Consider the following 18,612-nt stretch of genomic DNA (forward strand, 5'->3'; position numbering starts at 1 on the left):
CACCACCCACGACCAAGCCAGAACAAAGAGAAAATGTGACCACCTCCAACGACCACCAGCACAAAGAAGCGAAATGCGACTGCCTCCAACAAACGGCAGGACAAAGAGAGGCGAAATGCGACTGACTCCAACAAACACCAGGAAAAAGAGAAGCGGAACGTGACTGCCTCCAACAAACGGCAGGACAAAGAGACCAAGATGGCGAGACAGCTTCTCTTTCCTTCAGCTCTCAAATGTTCCACTGCTGACGTCATACTCTGTCCAATCACACAGCGCTATTCCATCATCCATCTCGCCTCCACCAATCACAAAGGCCCGGGAGTGGCCTCTTCATTACGAGTCGTCAGGGGGCGGAGTCTAATCTCTGTTCGGGAATGTGCGGATGACGTCGTTCCCTTGCCGATCAGCAAATGCTGTTTCTGTCGGACCTGGCAGCGTGGTGAGCGAATGAGTCCATTACATTGCTGTCGTTGTTTTACTGAGCCCTCAATTTCCTGGCTGGCCGAATGTAATAAAACTGAAGGGAAGACCACAGGAGGCAAATTACACACTGGGAAATTAAGCTTTAAGCCCTATAATTAATTAGCACAAAAGCCACGCCCCTTATGGCGACACGCAAACGCTCTTACCCGGGCAGACAGCCGACTTACGTACATTCAGATGGCTTTTTCACGGCATACGGAGCATTCTAAACCTACACGATTCTAACTTTCCTAAGGTATTCCATCATTTCCATGCCTATCCCCACAAACGTAACACTATTTTAATAACACACACACTAATTAAGGGAAATTTAATATTTCCTTTCACATAGCTGCAAAGGCTCAGTCACATATAGAGCGATTTTTTTAAATCCCCCCCAAAAAATCGAACTTTTCTTTTTTCAAAAATTTACATTTTTTTTTTTGGCCTAAAACACTCCCCAGCACGCACTGATGAACCTCCAAAAGTATGACAAAGATCCGCTCAGCCATCTCTGATAATGGCGACACACCCGCACACACGGATCTCTAATAGTAAAGAAGATTGTGTTAATGATTGGATGCTACAAATGAAAAATATAATCCTGATCAAAACTGTACATCATGTTTTAAATTGACGAGGTTCCTATTCGTGTTAGCAAGACGATCACATTAGATATGTACATCTTGTTCAAAAACAATTTTACATATTTTTGTACTCTCCTATATACAATGAATTTCATTTGGAAATACAATTGAAAAACCTTCCTTAGATTATTTGTATCTATTACAGAAGTTATGCAGTTGTCTCTACGTTAAGGTGGATTTAATAAGCAATTTTTTTTTCTTTTTAAAAAACTTTGACTCTTCTCGGATTCAAACAGATAGTTTATACATGTACAGTCAATTTTCTGTTCTTGTGCAACATACAATTTAAACCCTGATCTCCTTTTGGCTCAGTAGCATAGCAATGTACAGTATATGCTAAGAGATATGTAAAAGCAAAATCCCAGTACAATGGATGATAAAGTGGGTAGAAGATTTACATCATGTTCCAAGACCTACAGCGATATAAATGCATCGGAAATAAAATAAACATATGAAGTCAGTTTTCAGACCATGGCTAATATTATATACTAGCGGGGTCACCCGTGGGAATCCCACGGGCATGGATGTGTGTGACATTTCGACATATTGAGTTATATGCTGCACATTCATTTTTACAAAATGTTTACTGGCAAGTCATCAGATCCAGAAATGGTGTGAATTTAGTTATTTCACATAATATGTGACCCCTCACTCCTCTCCACCTGACACTCTCCTGTCTCCACCTGACACTCTCCTGTCTCCACCTGACACTCTCCTCTCTCCACCTAGCACTCCTCTCCTCTCCAAACCCTCACATCCCTCTCCTTTCCAATCCCTCACCTCTCCAATCCCTCACACTCCTCTCCTCTCCAATCCTTCACACGCCTCTCCAATCGCGCCTCACACTCCTCTCCAATCGCGCCTCACACTCCTCTCCAATCGCGCCTCACACTCCTCTCCAATCGTGCCTCACACTCCTCTCCAATCGTGCCTCACACTCCCCTCCAATCACTCCTCTCCAATCGTGCCTCACACTCCTCTCCAATCGCGCCTCACACTCCTCTCCAATCGCGCCTCACTCGCCTCTCCAATCGGCTTTCCCCGTCTCGTTTCTCTCCTTTTTCTCCCGTCTCGTTCTTTTTCTTGCTCCAAATCGGCCCGTCGGAATCGGAAATCGGCCCGTCTCGCCCGTCGGCCCGTCGGAATCGGAAATCGGCCCGTCTTGCTTTTGTGCTTGTGCGTAAATAAATTGTGTTCATGACACCATTTCTGGTGTTGGGCTAGCGGCTAGGGTGCCGGCTTAGGATCCTGGGTTCGAATCTCGGTCGATCGCCGAATTAATGCCAGGGGGGTTGACTCAGCCTGTCATCCTTCCGAGGTCGGCTAATTGAGTACCAGTTCACTGGTAATTCCCTGTTTGTCGTTGAAGGCGGCAAAAAGGGTTGGCGTCAGGAAGGGCATCCGGCCGTAAAACATTGCTTCAAAAAGGGGACAAAAAAACAACAACTACCACGGTCCCCGAAAAGGCCAACCCCCGCTTTGCGGGGAAAAATGGCCTCTAAACGGTGGTTTTTACACCATTTCTGGATCTGATGACTTGCCAGTAACCATTTTGTAAAAATGAATGTGCAGCATCTAACTCAATATGTCGAAATGTCACACACATCCATGCCCGTGGGATTCCCACGGGTGACCCCGCAAGTTTGCATTGACGTTCGTCGATGGACTCGTTCGCCCGTCTCATTCGTTTTCTTGCTGCATCCTGTTCAAGTCTGCGTTCTTCATCGATCGTCTCATTCATTTTGGAAATAGAAGTTTCCACGCAGCGCATGAATTGTCACGATCCTCAAGAGGAATTTGTCTCGTAATCATCAAATGATAAATGGCAAGTAAATTATATTGTGGAAAATTAAAGATTTCAAATAAACCTATTTAAAGTGTATTCGCACATAACTAATTTTAAAAAACGAAGAAATATCTCTCGGTAATTTCCTGAAACATATTTTACTTCCGGCTAATAATGTTGAATTAAATAAAAACGAAGAAATATATGTCGGCATCATTGTTGACGTTTTTGTGACGACTGTCATCAAACGAAAAAGTAATATATCTTAACGGAAAAGCAAAAGCGAATTTTTAATATATATCGACACGTTGCCGTCGGTGTCATGTTGGGCGGTGTATGATACACCATGACGCGATTTTTAAAAATATATCTCTGCATTTTCCCGCGTGTGTGGAATGTTCTCAATTATTGCTGACACCGAGTCCAAAACCATCGATAAAAATGAAATCATATGGTGAGTTAGATTGGAGATAAAGGCGTGAGAGAGACTCAATGGCCTTGAAGTTGAAGTTACAGGCATTTGAGAATTCATTTCGTTCTATAAACGGCAACTTTCATCGGATTTTCTTCTCGTTTTTTTTCAACCGAGTCTAAAACTATGTTAGCGACTGTGAAAAATGAAATGATATATCGAATTTAAAATAGATATCGACACATTGCCGTCGGTGTCATGTTGGGCGGTGTATGATACACCATGACGCGATTTTAAAAAATATATCTCTGCATTTTCCCGCGTGTGTGGAATGTTTGTGGAAAATTAAAGATTTCAAATAAACCTATTTAAAGTGTATGCGCACATAACTCGGTTATGTGCTCTCGGTCATGATCATGCTCTCGGTAATTTCCTGAAACATATTTTACATATTTTACTCGGTTATGTGCTCTCGGTCATGATCATGCTCTCGGTAATTTCCTGAAACATATTTTACTTCCGGCTAATATGTTGAATGAAATAAAAACGAAGAAATATATGTCGGCATCATTGTTGACGTTTTTGTGACGACTATCATCAAACGAAATAGTAATATATCATAACGGAAAAGCAAAAGCGAATTTTTAATATATATCGACACATTGCCGGTGGTGTCATGTTGGGCGGTGTATGATACACCATGACGCGATTTTAAAAAATATATCTCTGCATTTTCCCGCGTGTGTGGATTGTTCTCAATTATTGCTGACACCGAGTCTAAAAGTAAAACCATCGATAAAAATGAAATCATATGGTGAGTTAGATTGGAGATAAAGGCGTGAGAGAGACTCAATGGCCTTGAAGTTACAGGCCTTTGAGAATTCATTTCGTTCTATAAACGGCAACTTTCATCGGATTTTCTTCCCGTTTTTTTTCAACCGAGTCTAAAACTATGTTAGCGACTGTGAAAAATGAAATGATTTATCGAATTTGATTTGAAATAAAACTGGGGGAGAGCAAGACACCACGGGCCTACAAAACAGGACTCAAAGCTATGCGAGTTAATAAAATGGTGGATATTTGTTTATAGCCACTCCCAGAATGGGTGGAGCTATGGGTGGAGCTACTCTGCAAACCGAGTAAGCCACACCCCGGACAGACACCCAACAGATAGACAGACAGACAGACAGAATCATCTACGGCTATTATAATATAGATTGTTACGGACGCGGTTAAAGATGTTATTTACCGAGCGGTTGGTATGACCGCGACCGAACAGTTATTCCCCGACTCTAACACCCGATTTACCCCAAACTTTGGCTGGATCGCGCCACCGCTATTCAATCGGGAAAACTCTAAAGCGACCGAATACAAAGAGGAAAAAGGAATAAGACGAGAAGAGGTACCGAAGAGTAATTGGATTTATTATTTACACATATAATCAAGAAGAAAGCAGTCACGTTTATTTACAGACGAGATTAGATACACAGTGCAACGCTAGCTTACCTGCAGTCTTAACTAACCCAGGGACAAGACAAAAGACAGACTACGAGCACACTTACACGGGGAATGATGATAGGACTGGCGGGAGATGGATGGCTGGCGGGATAGGGAGGTCCAACTAGTTCTGCAGCTGATCGACTCGTGGGCAGCCGCCGCTCCTTCGCGGCCCTGCTCCAAACTGCCGTCCAGGCCTCACGCTGCTGTGGCTGCAGTTTCGGTGGCTCCAGCTGCAGCAAATGCAGTTTCAGTGGCTCGAGCTGCAGCAAGTGCAGTTTCGGTGGCTCGAGCTGCAGTGAGTGCAGTTTCGGTGGCTCGAGCTGCAGTTCAACCCTGGACTTCTTCTCGTCTCTCTGTCATCAAAGCTCATCTCCCTTGTCTCTCGGTAAAGGCTCATCTCTCTTCTGCCACTTGGGAAACGCCCTGCCGCGGGTTATATAGGCCCCACCCCTCAACCTTCGTGAACCTCCTCGATGTTTCTTTCCACACCCTCTCCAAGTCCAACCCCTTGTTCGTGGTTGGTTGAGTGGGGCTGACTCACTCCTCCCCTCTATGACGAGGTGGGGACCCGCCTTTCTTCCCCAACCCTGCCTCGTAGTCAATGGCGGCAATTGGAGCGGAGGTAGTTTCCAATCGACGAAAAGGGGGAATGGAGGTTTTGGGAATGGGAATGAAGGGAATCTATCTATTTCACTTGGTGCAATGGAGTACTTCTATTAATGGGAGACACAGCCTTACCCTAAAACACAGAATGAGATATAACTATCGAACAGGGGTATTCTATGATTGGCTGACGTGTATGCTTGTGGACTAATTATGGGACGCCCTTTTGTCCTTTACACAGCTCCGGAGGCAGGAGGCGCAGAATAACCAATAATAATAATAATAAAGCACACAATCAAAAAAACAGTCCTCATATCCGCAACAATATATATATATATATATATACACACATATACATATACATATACTGTTGAAGGTATGGTGTTTGAAGTTTGGGTTGATGCCACGAGTATTGTGGCCATTGATGATGTATGATATTGCGATTGGGCATGTAGAGAGGATGGAGGTTGTGGTGAGCGGGTTTGTGAGGAGGTGGTTGGGAGTGCCACGCTGTTTGACGAACATTGCCTTTTATGGTCAGGGTGGAAAACTCCAGTTTCCCTTGACATCGTTAACCGAGGAGTTTAAGGTGGTGAGGGTGCGGGAGTTCATGATGTTGCGGGATTCAAGTGATGCAGTGGTAAAGAATGCTCTCCCAGAGAAGAAGGGAAGTCGGAAGTGGAATGCAAGAGCAGAGGTGGACGAGATGGAGGAGCGGTTACAACAGGAGGAGGTCATGGGGATGGTACAGCACGGGAAGCATGGCTTGGGGTGGATGGAGCATGAGCGATGGGGAAAGGCATGTGTGAAAGAGAGGAGGAAGATGGTTGAGAGGGAGTTGAGAAGAAAGGAAGAGGAGGGGAGATATGTGAAAGCAGTCGGTCAGGCACAGCAAGGTGCTTGGACTAAGTGGGAAGGTGTGCGGGTGAGGATATTGAAGTGGCAAGAGATTTGGAGGATGGAGCCAATATTGTTGAATTTCCTGTTGCGGGCAACTTATGATGTGCTTCCGTCACCAGTAAACTTCAGATTGTGGGGGTTGTTGCAGGAGGAGAGATGTTATTTGTGTGGAGGTGTGGGAACGGTGCAGGATGCACTGAGTGCATGCTCAGTAGCATTGGCAGCAGGAAGATACAGGTGGCGACATGATCAGGTGCTGGCGGTGGTGGTGCAGATGGTGCAACAAGAGGTGCTGAGATCGAGAGAGAGAGAGAAGAGTGGAGAAGGAGACTGATGGGGGAGAGGTGTGGTTTGTCAAAGAGGGCCAAGTGGAAAGAGGTGGAAAGAGGAGGACGAGGCGGAAAGCAAGAGGGCTGTCAGATGCTTGTGATTGGCAGGTGGTGGCAGACCTAAAGCCACAATTGGTATTCCCAGAGGAGATCTGTGTGACAAGGTTGCGGCCTGACCTTGTCATTTGGTCAAGTGCAACAAGACAGGTCATCTTAGGAGAGTTGTCGGTACCTTGGGAAGAGAACATGGAGGAGGTGCACGAGAGGAAGAGAGGAAAGTACAGTGAGCTGGGGGCAGAGTGCCGGGAGAAGGGTTGGCGCGTTTCGCTTCAGCCATTTGAGGTGGGGTGTGGAGGGTATATTGGCAATTCCTTTTCTGTATTTCTTGCTAGGCTAGGCTGAGTTCCGCTTCCGGTCCCTCGAGCGACGGGACTTGCTTTGATCTCTCCACGGCATCAAAGTTTGAGTGTTTTCCCGTTCGTTTCTTTGTCAAATTTCCGCTGCGTATTTTGTTGTGTATGTGTTATTGTGTGTTTCTATTTGGTTTTGGTTTTGTAGTTGTTGCAAATTTGTGTGTAATTAGTCGTTTCTTTGTCCGCGCCTCGTGCGGCCTGGTGTCTCGTGCGGCCTCCTCGTCTCGACTTGTGCCCCGCCCCCTATATTCTCGTTTGTTCTTTCACCTCTGCTCCTGCTTTCTAAAATCCACGTTCTCACTTAGAGACTTTTCCCAGATTGTTTTCATGGTTTTGTTGAAATATTTCTTTAAATATGTTTAAACCGCAGCGGTGATCCCCCCCCCCCCCCCCCCAGGATTTCCATGTTTTAAACGTTTCCCAGTGTGTACCCTGGATAAGAATAGGTACGCCGTATCCCTGCGTGTCGTAGGAGGCGACTAAGTGGGTTGGCGTCAGGAAGGGCATCCGGCCATAAAAAAAAAAAAACATTGCCTCAAAAAGAGAACCATGACAATTACAACTACATGTGGGCAGGGTACAGCCCGAAGTGGAGATCGGTTTCTGAGGTTTGGGACATGGAATGTAGGGACAATGACAGGGAGATCAGGAGAAGTGGTGGAAGTATTGGTCAGAAGAAGAGTGGACATATGTTGTGTGCAAGAGACGAGATGGAAGGGAAGTGGTGTGAGAATGGTGAAGGGTAGGCAGGGACAGAAATACAAGTTTGTGTGGCAAGGGTGCCTGGAGGGCGTGAATGGTGTTGGTGTCCTGTTTTCTGAGGAGTTTGTAGACAGTGTGGTGAGTGTGACGAGTGAGTGATAGGTTGATGATGGTGAAAATGATGATTGGAAAGCTCTTGGTGAACGTCATCTCGGGATATGCTCCGCAGGTTGGTCGGAGCGATGAAGAGAAGGACAAGTTCTGGTGTGCGATAGAGAAGCTGATGGAAAACGTGAAAGATGAGGAAGTTGTTGTGGTAGGAGGAGACCTAAATGGACATGTGGGAAGGAGTATGGATGGTTTTGAAGGAGTTCATGGGGGTTACGGATATGGTGTGAGAAATGGAGAAGGTGAAAGGATTTTGGAGTTTGCTGATGGAGCTGATTTGTTGATTTGTAATACTCAGTTCCAGAAAGAGGATAATAAGCTTGTTACATACACGTCAGGTGGGTCGACGACAACCGTTGACTACCTGATGGTGTGTAGGCGAGATAGGGGGCACCTCCGAGACACAAAGGTGATCCCGGGGGAGGAGGCTGTTTCACAGCACCACTTGGTTGTCTGCGACGTAAGGGTGAAAGGTGCGAGGAGAGCTCGGCGGGTGAAGTACCAACCGAGAATGAAGGTGTGGAGGTTGAAAGAGGTGACAGTAAGGGAGGCATTAAAAGAGAGGCTGAGTAGGGTCGAGGATGATGTGGTTGAGCTTGAAAGTGGTTGGATGTCAATGAAAGCTAGTCTGTTGGGAGCCGTTGGTGAGGTATGTGGATGGACAAAAGGACCACCAAGGCACTCGGAAACATGGTGGTGGGATGATGAAGTTGGAAAGACGATTGACGAGAAGAGGAAGAAGTTCAAGGAGTGGCAGAAGGCGAAGGGTACGGGAGCAGAAACAGCAGAGCATGAAAGTTATAAGGCAGCCAGGAAGGCTGCAAAGAAAGAGGTAGCAAAGGCGCAGGAGGCATGTAGGAAAATGTTCGGAGAACGCTTGGATTCGGAAGAGGGTCAGAGAGCGGTATTCAGGATTGCAAAGCAGATAGCGAAAGAGAGGTGTGATGTGATGGGGGTGAGCTGCTTGAAGGATGAAGTGGGACAAATCGTTGTCGACCCAGATGGAATTAAAGGAAGATGGAAAAGATATATGGAAATGCTGTTGAATACAGAGAATTAATGGGATGGCAACATAGAGAGTAACCCAGTTTTAGGACCGGCAGAGAAGATAACTGAGAAGGAAGTTGAGGAAGCGATAAAAGCAATGAAGGGTAGAAAAGCGGGAGGGCCGACGGGAGTTGTGGGAGATATGTTGAAGGCAGCAGGAAGTTGGGGTGTGAAGAGAATGACAGAGATCTGTAATCTGGTGGTGAAAGAAGGCCGCATTCCAGTGGATTGGGAACTGAGTACCCTCGTCCCTCTATACAAAGGGAAAGGTGACCCTCTGGAGTGTGGCTCGTACCGAGCGATAAAGTTATTGGAGCATGGAATGAAGGTATTGGAAAGGGTGTTGGAGAGGAGGATAAGGAAGAAAGTGAAGATCGACGAAATGCAGTTTGGATTTATGCCAGGAAGAGGAACGACAGACGCACTTTTCATTGTGAGGCAGTTGCAGGAGAAGTACATGGAGAAGAGGAAGAGGTTGTTTCTTGGGTTTGTTGATCTGGAGAAAGCATTCGATCGGGTTCCACGCAAAGTAGTGACATGGGCATTGAGGAAGTTAGGAGTGGAGGAATGGTTGATCAGAGTAGTGATGGCAATGTACAAAAGAGCACGCACAGCTGTAAGGACGAAGGACGGGAACAGTGGTGAGTTTGAGGTGAAGGTGGGAGTGCATCAGGGGTCGGTACTAAGTCCACTACTATTTGTAGCTGTGATGGAGGTGCTGGCTCAGAACGTAAAGGAGGGTTTACCGTGGGAGTTGTTGTATGCAGATGATCTGGTGTTGATTGCGGAAAGTATGGATGGACTGAAGGAAAAGATGAACACGTGGAAGGAATGTATGGAGACAAAAGGTCTGAAGGTGAATATCGGAAAGACGAAGGTGATGGCAAGTGGTAAAGCATGTGGTGAGGTGGAAAGAACTGGGAAGTGGCCCTGTGCTGTGTGTAGGAAGGGTGTCGGAGTGAACTCCATTCAGTGTACAATGTGCGCTGAGTGGGTTCATCAAAAATGTAGTGGTCTGAGAGGGTCATTAACCAGTGTGGCAGCTACATTCAAATGTAAGGTGTGCACAGAGGGAGCTGCAGATGGAGGAAATGTTGAGTTGGATCTTGGAGATGGCGTGAAGCTGGAAGGTGTGAAAACATTTTGCTACCTCGGAGACATGCTGAATGGAGAAGGTGGATCAGACTCGGCAACGGTTGCTCGAGTGAGATGTGCATGGAAGAAGTTTCGGGAATTGAGTGGCGTGCTGATGATGAGGGGAGTGTCGTTGAAGCTGAAGGGAAAGGTGTATGCTGCATGTGTGAGAAGTGTTATGATTTATGGGAGCGAGACATGGGTAATGAACGTAGAGCAGCAACGAAGGTTGGAAAGGGTGGAAATGCGAATGGTTCGACGGATGTGCGGAGTATCGTTGAGAGAAAATGATAAATTGCGAAAGATGATGGGAATAGAGCCTGTGATTGATGCTGTGAAGAGGAACAGGTTGAGATGGTTTGGTCATGTGTTGAGGAAGGATGAAAGTGACTGGTTGAGAAGAGTGATGGAAATGAATGGAGAAGGAAGTAGAAGACGGGGAAGACCGAGAAAGACTTGGCTAAAGATGGTGGAAGAAGAAATGCGGGCAAGGGGGTTAACAAGGAGAGATGCAGAAAATAGGGCAAAATGGAGAAGATTGTCATGGGGACCGCAAGGCTAACCCCCGCTCTAGCAGGGAAAATGGCCTTTAAAATGCATGTTGTTGTTTGTTGTTGCTAGGCTGGGAGTGTGTGGGACAGAAAGAAGGAGGATGTGTGACAAGGTGGCCCAGGTTGCCATGAAAGGCTCATTTTGGATATGGAGGAAGTTTATGGAGGCACGTCGAACGGTGTAGGTTGGTTGTGTGTGTTTTTTTTGTTTTTGTTTTTTTTGTTACCATTATCACTTCTTATTTTGTGTATATGAGTGAGTGGGTGAGGGTGTGTGTTTTTGCATGAATTAATTTTTGCATGAGTGTGTTTTTGTGTGTTGAGTGGTGTATGATGTAAGTGTAGATGGTTGTTTGGTTGGTGTTCTGTATGTATGTGTGTGTATGAATGATCTGGTGTATTTTGTTGGTGAGTGGTGAAGGGTATAAAGGTGGGTGGTTGAGTGTTCCACCATGTTTGTTTGGTGCTGTGGAATCTGGATGTGGATTTGTTGTTGTTGTTGTTGTTCGCACTGGCTGGGGGTGGGGGTATGTACGCATCCCGGTGCAGTTGCTGCATGTGGATGTGTACGTGCCCCTGCTGGCCCACCTTAGCTGACCGTATCGAGGTTGAAGGGCCGAAACGGGATGATGCTGAGGACCTCGACTGAGGACCCGGTCAGTGCGGCACACTTGTGACCAGGTGTGTTTTGAATTTATATATATATATATTTATATATTGTGCTGTGGATGACTATCAAGACGGAGCACCCACGGATGACCAATTGAGCTTACTTTGAGGCGTTATTCAATGGTGGATTTCACTATACAGGCGGGAGGGGGGTGAAGGGGGGGGGGGAGGGGGGAGAAAGAGGAAGAAGGAGCGGGGAGAAAGAGGAAGAAGGAGCGGGAGCTTTTATCTGACGCGATCTGGGCAGTCTTCAATCCTGCGGAAATTAATCTCAAACGAAAAGGAATTAAATGTACAAAAATAAGATTTATTAAACCAAACCCGAAACAAGGACGCGATGGCAAACAAATGTCCTAAATCGAGATCCATCACATCAGACGTATCAACAAACAAAGGAGGATATAAATTAAAAGAACGTTGTGTGTGTGTGTTTGTACTGGGCTTGGCTCTGTCCGCAGTGTGTAAGGGATCGTCAGGCTCCGAGCGCAGTCGTCTGACGCAGCTCCGGTTGGCGGGAACAAGGCCCCGACGCGCCCCCATTTACTAGGCCTCGATAAGGCCTCTCACGCCAAGTGAGCGAGCGGGTGTGCAACCCACTTCCTCAGCCGTGCAATGCTTTCCCAGATTCGGCACGGTCACAGTGCGTTGCATCCAATGTTCGGATCCGAAGGGAGAGAGAGTCAAGGGTGAAGGAAGGCGTGAGGGCAGCAGGAGAACCCAGGAAAAGTGTCTACGGCGAGGGGAAGGACGTCCGGGCGTGAAGGAATCCAGAAACGAGAAGAAGCAAATGTCAGTCAGCCAATTCTTTTACAGCCCGTCGTCTGACCTCATCGATCCTCCCTTTCAATCCCTGCCGGCCAACATCACAGGCTCAATTCTCTACCCTGCCAATCGGCGGCCTTCGTCCTGCCTTTGTGTCTTCCTTCCACCCATCAATGGCCAGCTTCTTGTCCCCATCCCGACCAATCACGAGTCCTTCTGGGCGTGGCTATTGCCTGGGCTTGCTCGATGTGTGTTGCTATGCCAGCTGGTGATGTGGCTGGCTGTGGCTCCAGCGGCAGTTCCCCGAACTGGCTTCCAGTGAGTTTTATTGTTATTGTGGCGGAGAGGAATTTAAGTAGTGTGTGTGGTAAAACTAATGGGCCTAACTAATGTCTATGGTGCGTTGCCATATGGGACAAAGGAATGATCACAAAGGGGATGATGTACGTACAAGGGAATTTTACCCTCATACCCTAATCTAGTTAACAAGCCCCGCCCCCTTGTGCCGGGGACAAAGACAGAAGCTTAATCCGACATTCGGGCTACAAAACGTATTACATTGAGATTCCCTATCACGACAACCGGAGCATGATACCTACACAGATCCACCTGAATCTATATATGTCCCTACCCTAAAATTCATAACACAGTGCCCTCCCCCCCCCCCCCCTCCCTCCCTGTAACCGTAGCCGCTGCTAGGTTCACTGCAGGTGCTACCATTCCAGTCTTAACACTCACTGTCTCACACTGAATTAACCTATGAAATTAACTCATGAGGGCTGTGGGAAGTGAACCGAAGCTACCTGCCTCTTCTCCTTAACATGCTATCCCCTTAAACAATCATCACATTTCAAATATTTACAAAATTATTATTCATCGTTCCTGTAAAAAACCACAAACTCCCGCGGTGACGCTATCTCCGAGGGCCTTTCACTTAATCACCGCAGGCAGGTTGGTGGTCTTTCCGTCTTCTACCGACTCCTCTCCGGCCTTGCTCCCCCAGCTCTCTCTGGGCTCTGTCCCCCAAATATTCCTGCAGGTCGCACAAGATCTGCCTGCAACCCTCTTATGGTTAAACTGCCAAAATCAAGACTCTCTGCTCACCTTCACTCCTTCATTCCTCTTTTCTCCCGCCTCTGGAACAAACTCCCTCACTCTCTTCAATCCCACTCCTCCCTCCAGGTCTTTAAAACGGCTGTTCACCACCATCTCTTATCTTCCCCAATCCAAAACCTTTATCTTTTCTACCCCCGCTAATTTCATCCCAATTCCACTTTTTTGAGGTGACTTTTGACTTCTTTCCTGGAAGTCCTTGGTGTCCTTGCGTTTTATACCTATCCTGCCTCCCCCCAGGCCCTCTCCCTCCAAAAACATCTCCCGATGTCCCTGCTCTCAAATGTTGTGTTTGTGTGCTTCCTCCCCTTCTCGCCCAATCTTGTCGACCGCTCCCCTTTTTATATACTTTGTTTGCTTGTTTGTTTGATTTGTTTGTTTGATAAATGTTAGCTCTTTCACGAGCCTCGACTCTGTATACAAAAAAAAAAAAAAAAAAAAAAAAAAAAAAACCTTAACCGAAAATTTGCAAAATTTCAAAAACTCCACGAAACATTTGTACAACCCCTTCCTACAGACCGCATCCCCCGGTGGATGCCACAAGACTCAACGTTACCTGCGGGGCCATCCCAATGCACCCCAAATTTTGCAAAGCACCCCATCCCAATGCTTGTTGCACGAGCGACAAGCCCGCACCTCCTGGATTCCCCATGCTGAGTTGTTTACCATGAGCCACGTTTCAATTGTTTCCATTGAGCAGTTTCGGAGATTTAGAGGTCCAAAGTTTTTCGGTTTTCCAAGAGTAGACACATGGTGAAAATTTAGTGTCAATCGGACCAACATCTGCCGAAAAAATGAATTTAAACAAGATGGTGCTTGTACCACGTGACCGATGACGTCATAATTATCACATAAAATTATACATGAGTGGATGCATACAAAAGTTCCTTGTCAATCAGACCAACTGTTGAAAAGATTTTTTTTTAATGCAGACACGTACGTACGCAGGCCGATCGCTTGACCCCGCTTTTCACTTCGCAAGCGCAGGGTAATAACTAGAAAGCATCTGAAAATGCAAACTCAATCTGCATCCCCTTTGTAATCAGACATCTTCTTCTTCCAAATGCTAAACATGACAAAAACATCAAAAAAAATACAAAATTAAAATTCACGATTTTATGCAACCTTGACCTTTGACCTAAAATTAATCGGTTTCTAGTTTTTGATTAGTGAACCAATTAAATGATCCAATATGCGTATTGTTAATATTTCATGTCAATTGGATAAAAATTGGAGATTTTATGTGATGCTGACCTTTTGACCTTTTGCCAAAAAATTCAATTTGTATTCTCCACATTTTCTTAATAAAACTTTGTTGAAATTTTGATGACAAAACTCAAATGGGAAAAAGTAATGCCCCAGACACACGCACACAAACACACACAGGTAGATACTTTGAGACCTGGAGATACTTCCACCTTCCAAAACCCAAATTATGTATTATGGAAATAACAACCAATGACACACACACACACACACACACACACACACACACACACACACACACACACACACACACACACACACACACACACACACACACACACACACACACACACACACACAGTGTTATTTGGAGAGAGAGCAGTTTCGTATGGGTGGAAATCACAATTGTTTTGAGAAATTTATAAAACCACGCATCTTAGGACACCTGCTAGAACCCCAAATGGTTTCACAGAAAGTTTGGTGGGGCAAGCCTCAAAACTGAGGGAATAGTTCGGGGACAGACAGACAGACAGACCTGCTTTAATATATAGATATATGAAGAGAAAGGCAAATCCAACCAAAAAAGTAACTGGATCTGCTCCGCTAAGTTAAGTAACAAACAAGCAAGAGCAGACCTGATCTCAGGCTACGTTTCACCTGCTTCTCAGTAAACTTCTTAAGGCCAACAGAGGAAGCTCGCTGCGAAACAGGTAGCCTATATAAGGTAAAATAAGGTAATAATAAGGTAATCAAACATAAGGTAAAAAGTATTCACAAATAAAATCCCTTTTTTTTGGTTCAATACAGATAGCATAGTTAATACAGATCTTCAAGGGAGGCACACACTATTTAAAATCAATACATTTTGCCCTCTTTTTCGACAAATTCAACCTCCACCACCCGATGTTGCACCAACATTTCACGGTGAGCAGTATACGTAGCTCAGAACTTTGGATCTGAGTGAACCCAATAGTGCAACACAATGAACTTTTTAAATGTCCATGAAATAATTTAAGTTGACGGATTAACGTAAACTTTTCCCATTACTGGGGACGGGTACTTTTCCTAGTAATTTATACTCCACACGTGGACTTAAAAAAAACAACTAAGAACCAGAATTTATACTTATTGTATTCAAATAAAAAGAGAAAAGTTTCAGCTGCATTAAATAAATGAGAAAACAGTTATTTTAATTTATCCACTTTTTGGTTCGGTCTTCATTCTGTCTGTGATTAACATATTTTATCTTTGTAAATTTCTGTGGTGATAGAATATCGTGGTGTAATGTTACGTATTTCAAAATTCTGCTGCAAACATCTCTTGCTGTTGGACATCTAACATCCTAACTCTCTCATCTTGACCCTTAGCTCCCTTTCCCCCAGAACTCGACACCAAGAAGTGTTCAGCTTACGGAGGGCTGAACATCCACTGGTCTTTACCCCTAGACTCGGGTCCTGCTAAAAGCTTCCGATTAGAGTACCAGCTCATTGGCTTCTACGAAGCAGGGTCTTCAGCTAATGAGGCAGTCTGCATTGAAGAGCTCGACGTGCCCAAAGATTCCAGGGTAGGAATGAAGGAGAACCATCAGGAGTGGATTTGTGGACCACTTGTTGAGGGATCTGGAGCAGCAGTGGCGAGCGTGACGGCTGTTTCTCCAGCTAGTGCTTATGCTGTGAGGGTGCAGGCCTTTGGGCCCGCGGGGTCCAGTGACTACAGTCAAGAACTGATTATCTATACTACTCCTGCTGAAGGTGAGATCTCCACAGCAAATTACTATGGACCACCACCCAGAAGGAGCATTTTGCAAAGGTCACATGGATTGTCACAAGTTCACATTAACACCTTCCTGGGCAGCCCAGTATCTGTCTTAATGGTTTCGTCAACAGAACTAAATGTTTACTAAACCCTCCATTTAAGTGTAATTATTTTTTTGTAACCTACTCCCATTCCACCACCAACCAATCCAAACCATCCTCCTTATGTGCATAGCCTAAAATACCCCTCCCCATGCCATCACCACAATCTCATGAATCTGTAATATGCCTCTTACCTGACCTAGTCTTACCGTTCCATTTACTCTCCCTTGATTGGTAAACTTTCATCCCAAACATGGTTCATGCTAACACGAACACAAACCCAAATTTAATTTGTTAATCAAAACAAGACAAATCCTAACCATTTTGCTGCATTTGTTTTACATCCCGGCCTAGTGCTATGGTTCCGACTTGACGACCGCAGTGGCTACAATAAAGACTCCCTAGAGCTCAGTGAAGACCGGAGGACCGTCTGCAGCCAAGCACCATTGGGCATCGTCGCCCAGCTGGCCGAACGCCCGTGCCCAACTGGCACCTTTCTTCCTGTTGATCACATCGTGGGCGACTTCGCCATCACCAGGGGCCGCCACGCATGGGTTGTCGATGTAGACCCGTCGTCGTGCGTAGTACGTGTTGGTGTGGTGAATGCGACCAAGCTTCCCGACTGGTTCTCAACATCACGCCAGCTATCTAGCCCCAGGTGCTCCATCCGCTATCACTTTCACACAGAGTAATGAGGCAGAAAATAAGAGGTGTTAATCAAATATATTTTGAACCACATTTTTAGAGAAAGCACAGGTGATTGGGAAATCTAAATTTCGGTTTTTTTAACCCACCCCTTGCCCGAGGAGGGATATGATACTGAAGTAATAATCTAATAAAACTATTTGCAGCAGCAGAGACAATGGTGTTGAGGTTTTAGCCTCCTGAAACCGTGTCCAGCTCACAGTTGTCCCCGACCTTGACCCTAACCCACATGATCAATCTTCCCATGCAAGACCATCCTCTGGCTGCCTGCTAGCTCGGGAAACGACGGTCCGCAAGCTAAAACGCTGTGGCTGTGTGCCATGGTAAGGCCCACTCGCATCCTCTAAGCTTGTTGTTTTTAATCTGTAAAGCTCTTTCCTAACATATGTGGCTGTCCTCCTGGTTTCCTTTCTGGGAAAAAGCAAACTTTTCTCGACCGGTGGTGGTTAAGGGCCTGCGGCTGGTTGGGTTCAAGGAAAGGACTATTGATGCCATCTCAATGCCTTTGTCTCTGCTGCCTATTGTGCATTTCTTTTGTCAGTCTGTTCAACATCTTTAAGCGTCATCATCGTGTTTTTCTTATGATGTATTTGAAATACTGTATTGTTTATAATTGATATTGTAGACAAAGGTCACTCCCTCATCTACCTACGTGTTACCCCCCTAACCGCGGTCCTGGACGGACGATGCAATCGAACCTCTATCTTTTTTCATCTTGCAGGTTTGAACAAGACAGTGGGCACGACAGCGGAAGTGAGGAAGTCGAGACAGCACAGCCCTCTCTTCTCATCACCATCGCCCGTGGACGTCTCTTTCTCCCTCGAGGTCAAACGGTGTCTGCAGCCGGGTCGACCAACATGGCCACCGAAGCTCTGCCCCTACCTCGCCGCTTAACGGTCTGCCTAGATCACGATGAAGGTTGGGTCGCCTTCTACAATTCCGACGGAACTCCCAGCTGTTTCTGCCGCAGGCTGGTCGACTGTTCAGGCCCGGTTTATCCAGCTTTTGGAATGTTGGGTGGTGGGAAACTTCGAATCCACCCACTTGATCTGGGCTAATTGTGACATTATTTAGATCGTATTTTGCCTCCATAAGAGACATCTAAAGCAGCATGCGTTTCCGATATTTTGCTGGTGAGGGAGTTTGGACTTCCTGATCAATTAACAATTAGTAGGAGATTTTGATTAATTAAAATTACATCAAAACTGATGAGGCATTTGGGACCACCTGATCAAAGAACACCTGGTGTGAGAGTGAATGGGTTATGGTTTGCATAAAACTTTGGTGCTGAGGGCAGAATCCTGCATAAAACTTGGGAAGAAAAACATCGTTACTTATGATTATTATCATTAGAATGATACAATTAACTTATTATGCTGAGGCAAAAGCATGGAAATTGTGGACGGTGCGATGTGCCGAAGCACATGTCGGGTCCTAAATAAGGAAGTGAAAACATGGAATGGTTTCTGTTTTAGACTCTACACCTGTTACTTTGTCACCCCACTGATACTTTTATATCTCTGATACTAATAATTTTATATTACCAGTTTGTTTTATGTTCCCAGGGATCAAATGTTACAGCGGGTGTTTTGTGGTTTTTTTCCAAGTTGCAAAATTCTATTCTCATTGAGTCATGAATAATACACC

At 45.6% G+C, this 18,612-nt stretch overlaps 1 protein-coding gene across 2 annotated transcripts; it reads left to right on the plus strand.

Annotated features, from left to right (window-relative positions):
- The first annotated feature begins 600 nt into the window (after nt 1-600).
- On the plus strand, nt 601-18,251 carry LOC137436196 (E3 ubiquitin-protein ligase Trim36-like). 2 transcript variants are annotated; one of them, XM_068129926.2, is made up of 5 exons: nt 601-718; nt 15,772-16,155; nt 16,615-16,918; nt 17,217-17,288; nt 17,687-18,251. In XM_068129926.2, exons 2-5 carry the CDS (start codon nt 15,975-15,977, stop codon nt 18,021-18,023), a joined length of 894 nt encoding a protein of 297 aa, XP_067986027.1. In that variant the 5' UTR covers nt 601-718; nt 15,772-15,974; the 3' UTR covers nt 18,024-18,251. The 2 variants fall into 2 exon arrangements, with proteins under 2 accessions (XP_067986027.1, XP_078622073.1); XM_078765947.1 differs by lacking the exon at nt 17,217-17,288.
- Nucleotides 18,252-18,612: the final 361 nt, after the last annotated feature.

Source organism: Myxine glutinosa, chromosome 11, assembly GCF_964187855.1.
Source record: "Myxine glutinosa chromosome 11, kmMyxGlut1.1, whole genome shotgun sequence".
Lineage (NCBI taxonomy): Eukaryota > Metazoa > Chordata > Myxini > Myxiniformes > Myxinidae > Myxine > Myxine glutinosa.

Bases quoted from the DNA above. Each gene is read 5' to 3' on its own strand.
- LOC137436196 (XM_068129926.2), top strand. From the start codon at position 15,975: ATGAAGGAGAACCATCAGGAGTGGATTTGTGGACCACTTGTTGAGGGA. The intron at 16,919-17,216 runs GTGCTCCATCCG...TTCCCATGCAAG, and splicing joins CGCCAGCTATCTAGCCCCAG to ACCATCCTCTGGCTGCCTGC. The intron at 17,289-17,686 runs GTAAGGCCCACT...TTCATCTTGCAG, and splicing joins CGCTGTGGCTGTGTGCCATG to GTTTGAACAAGACAGTGGGC.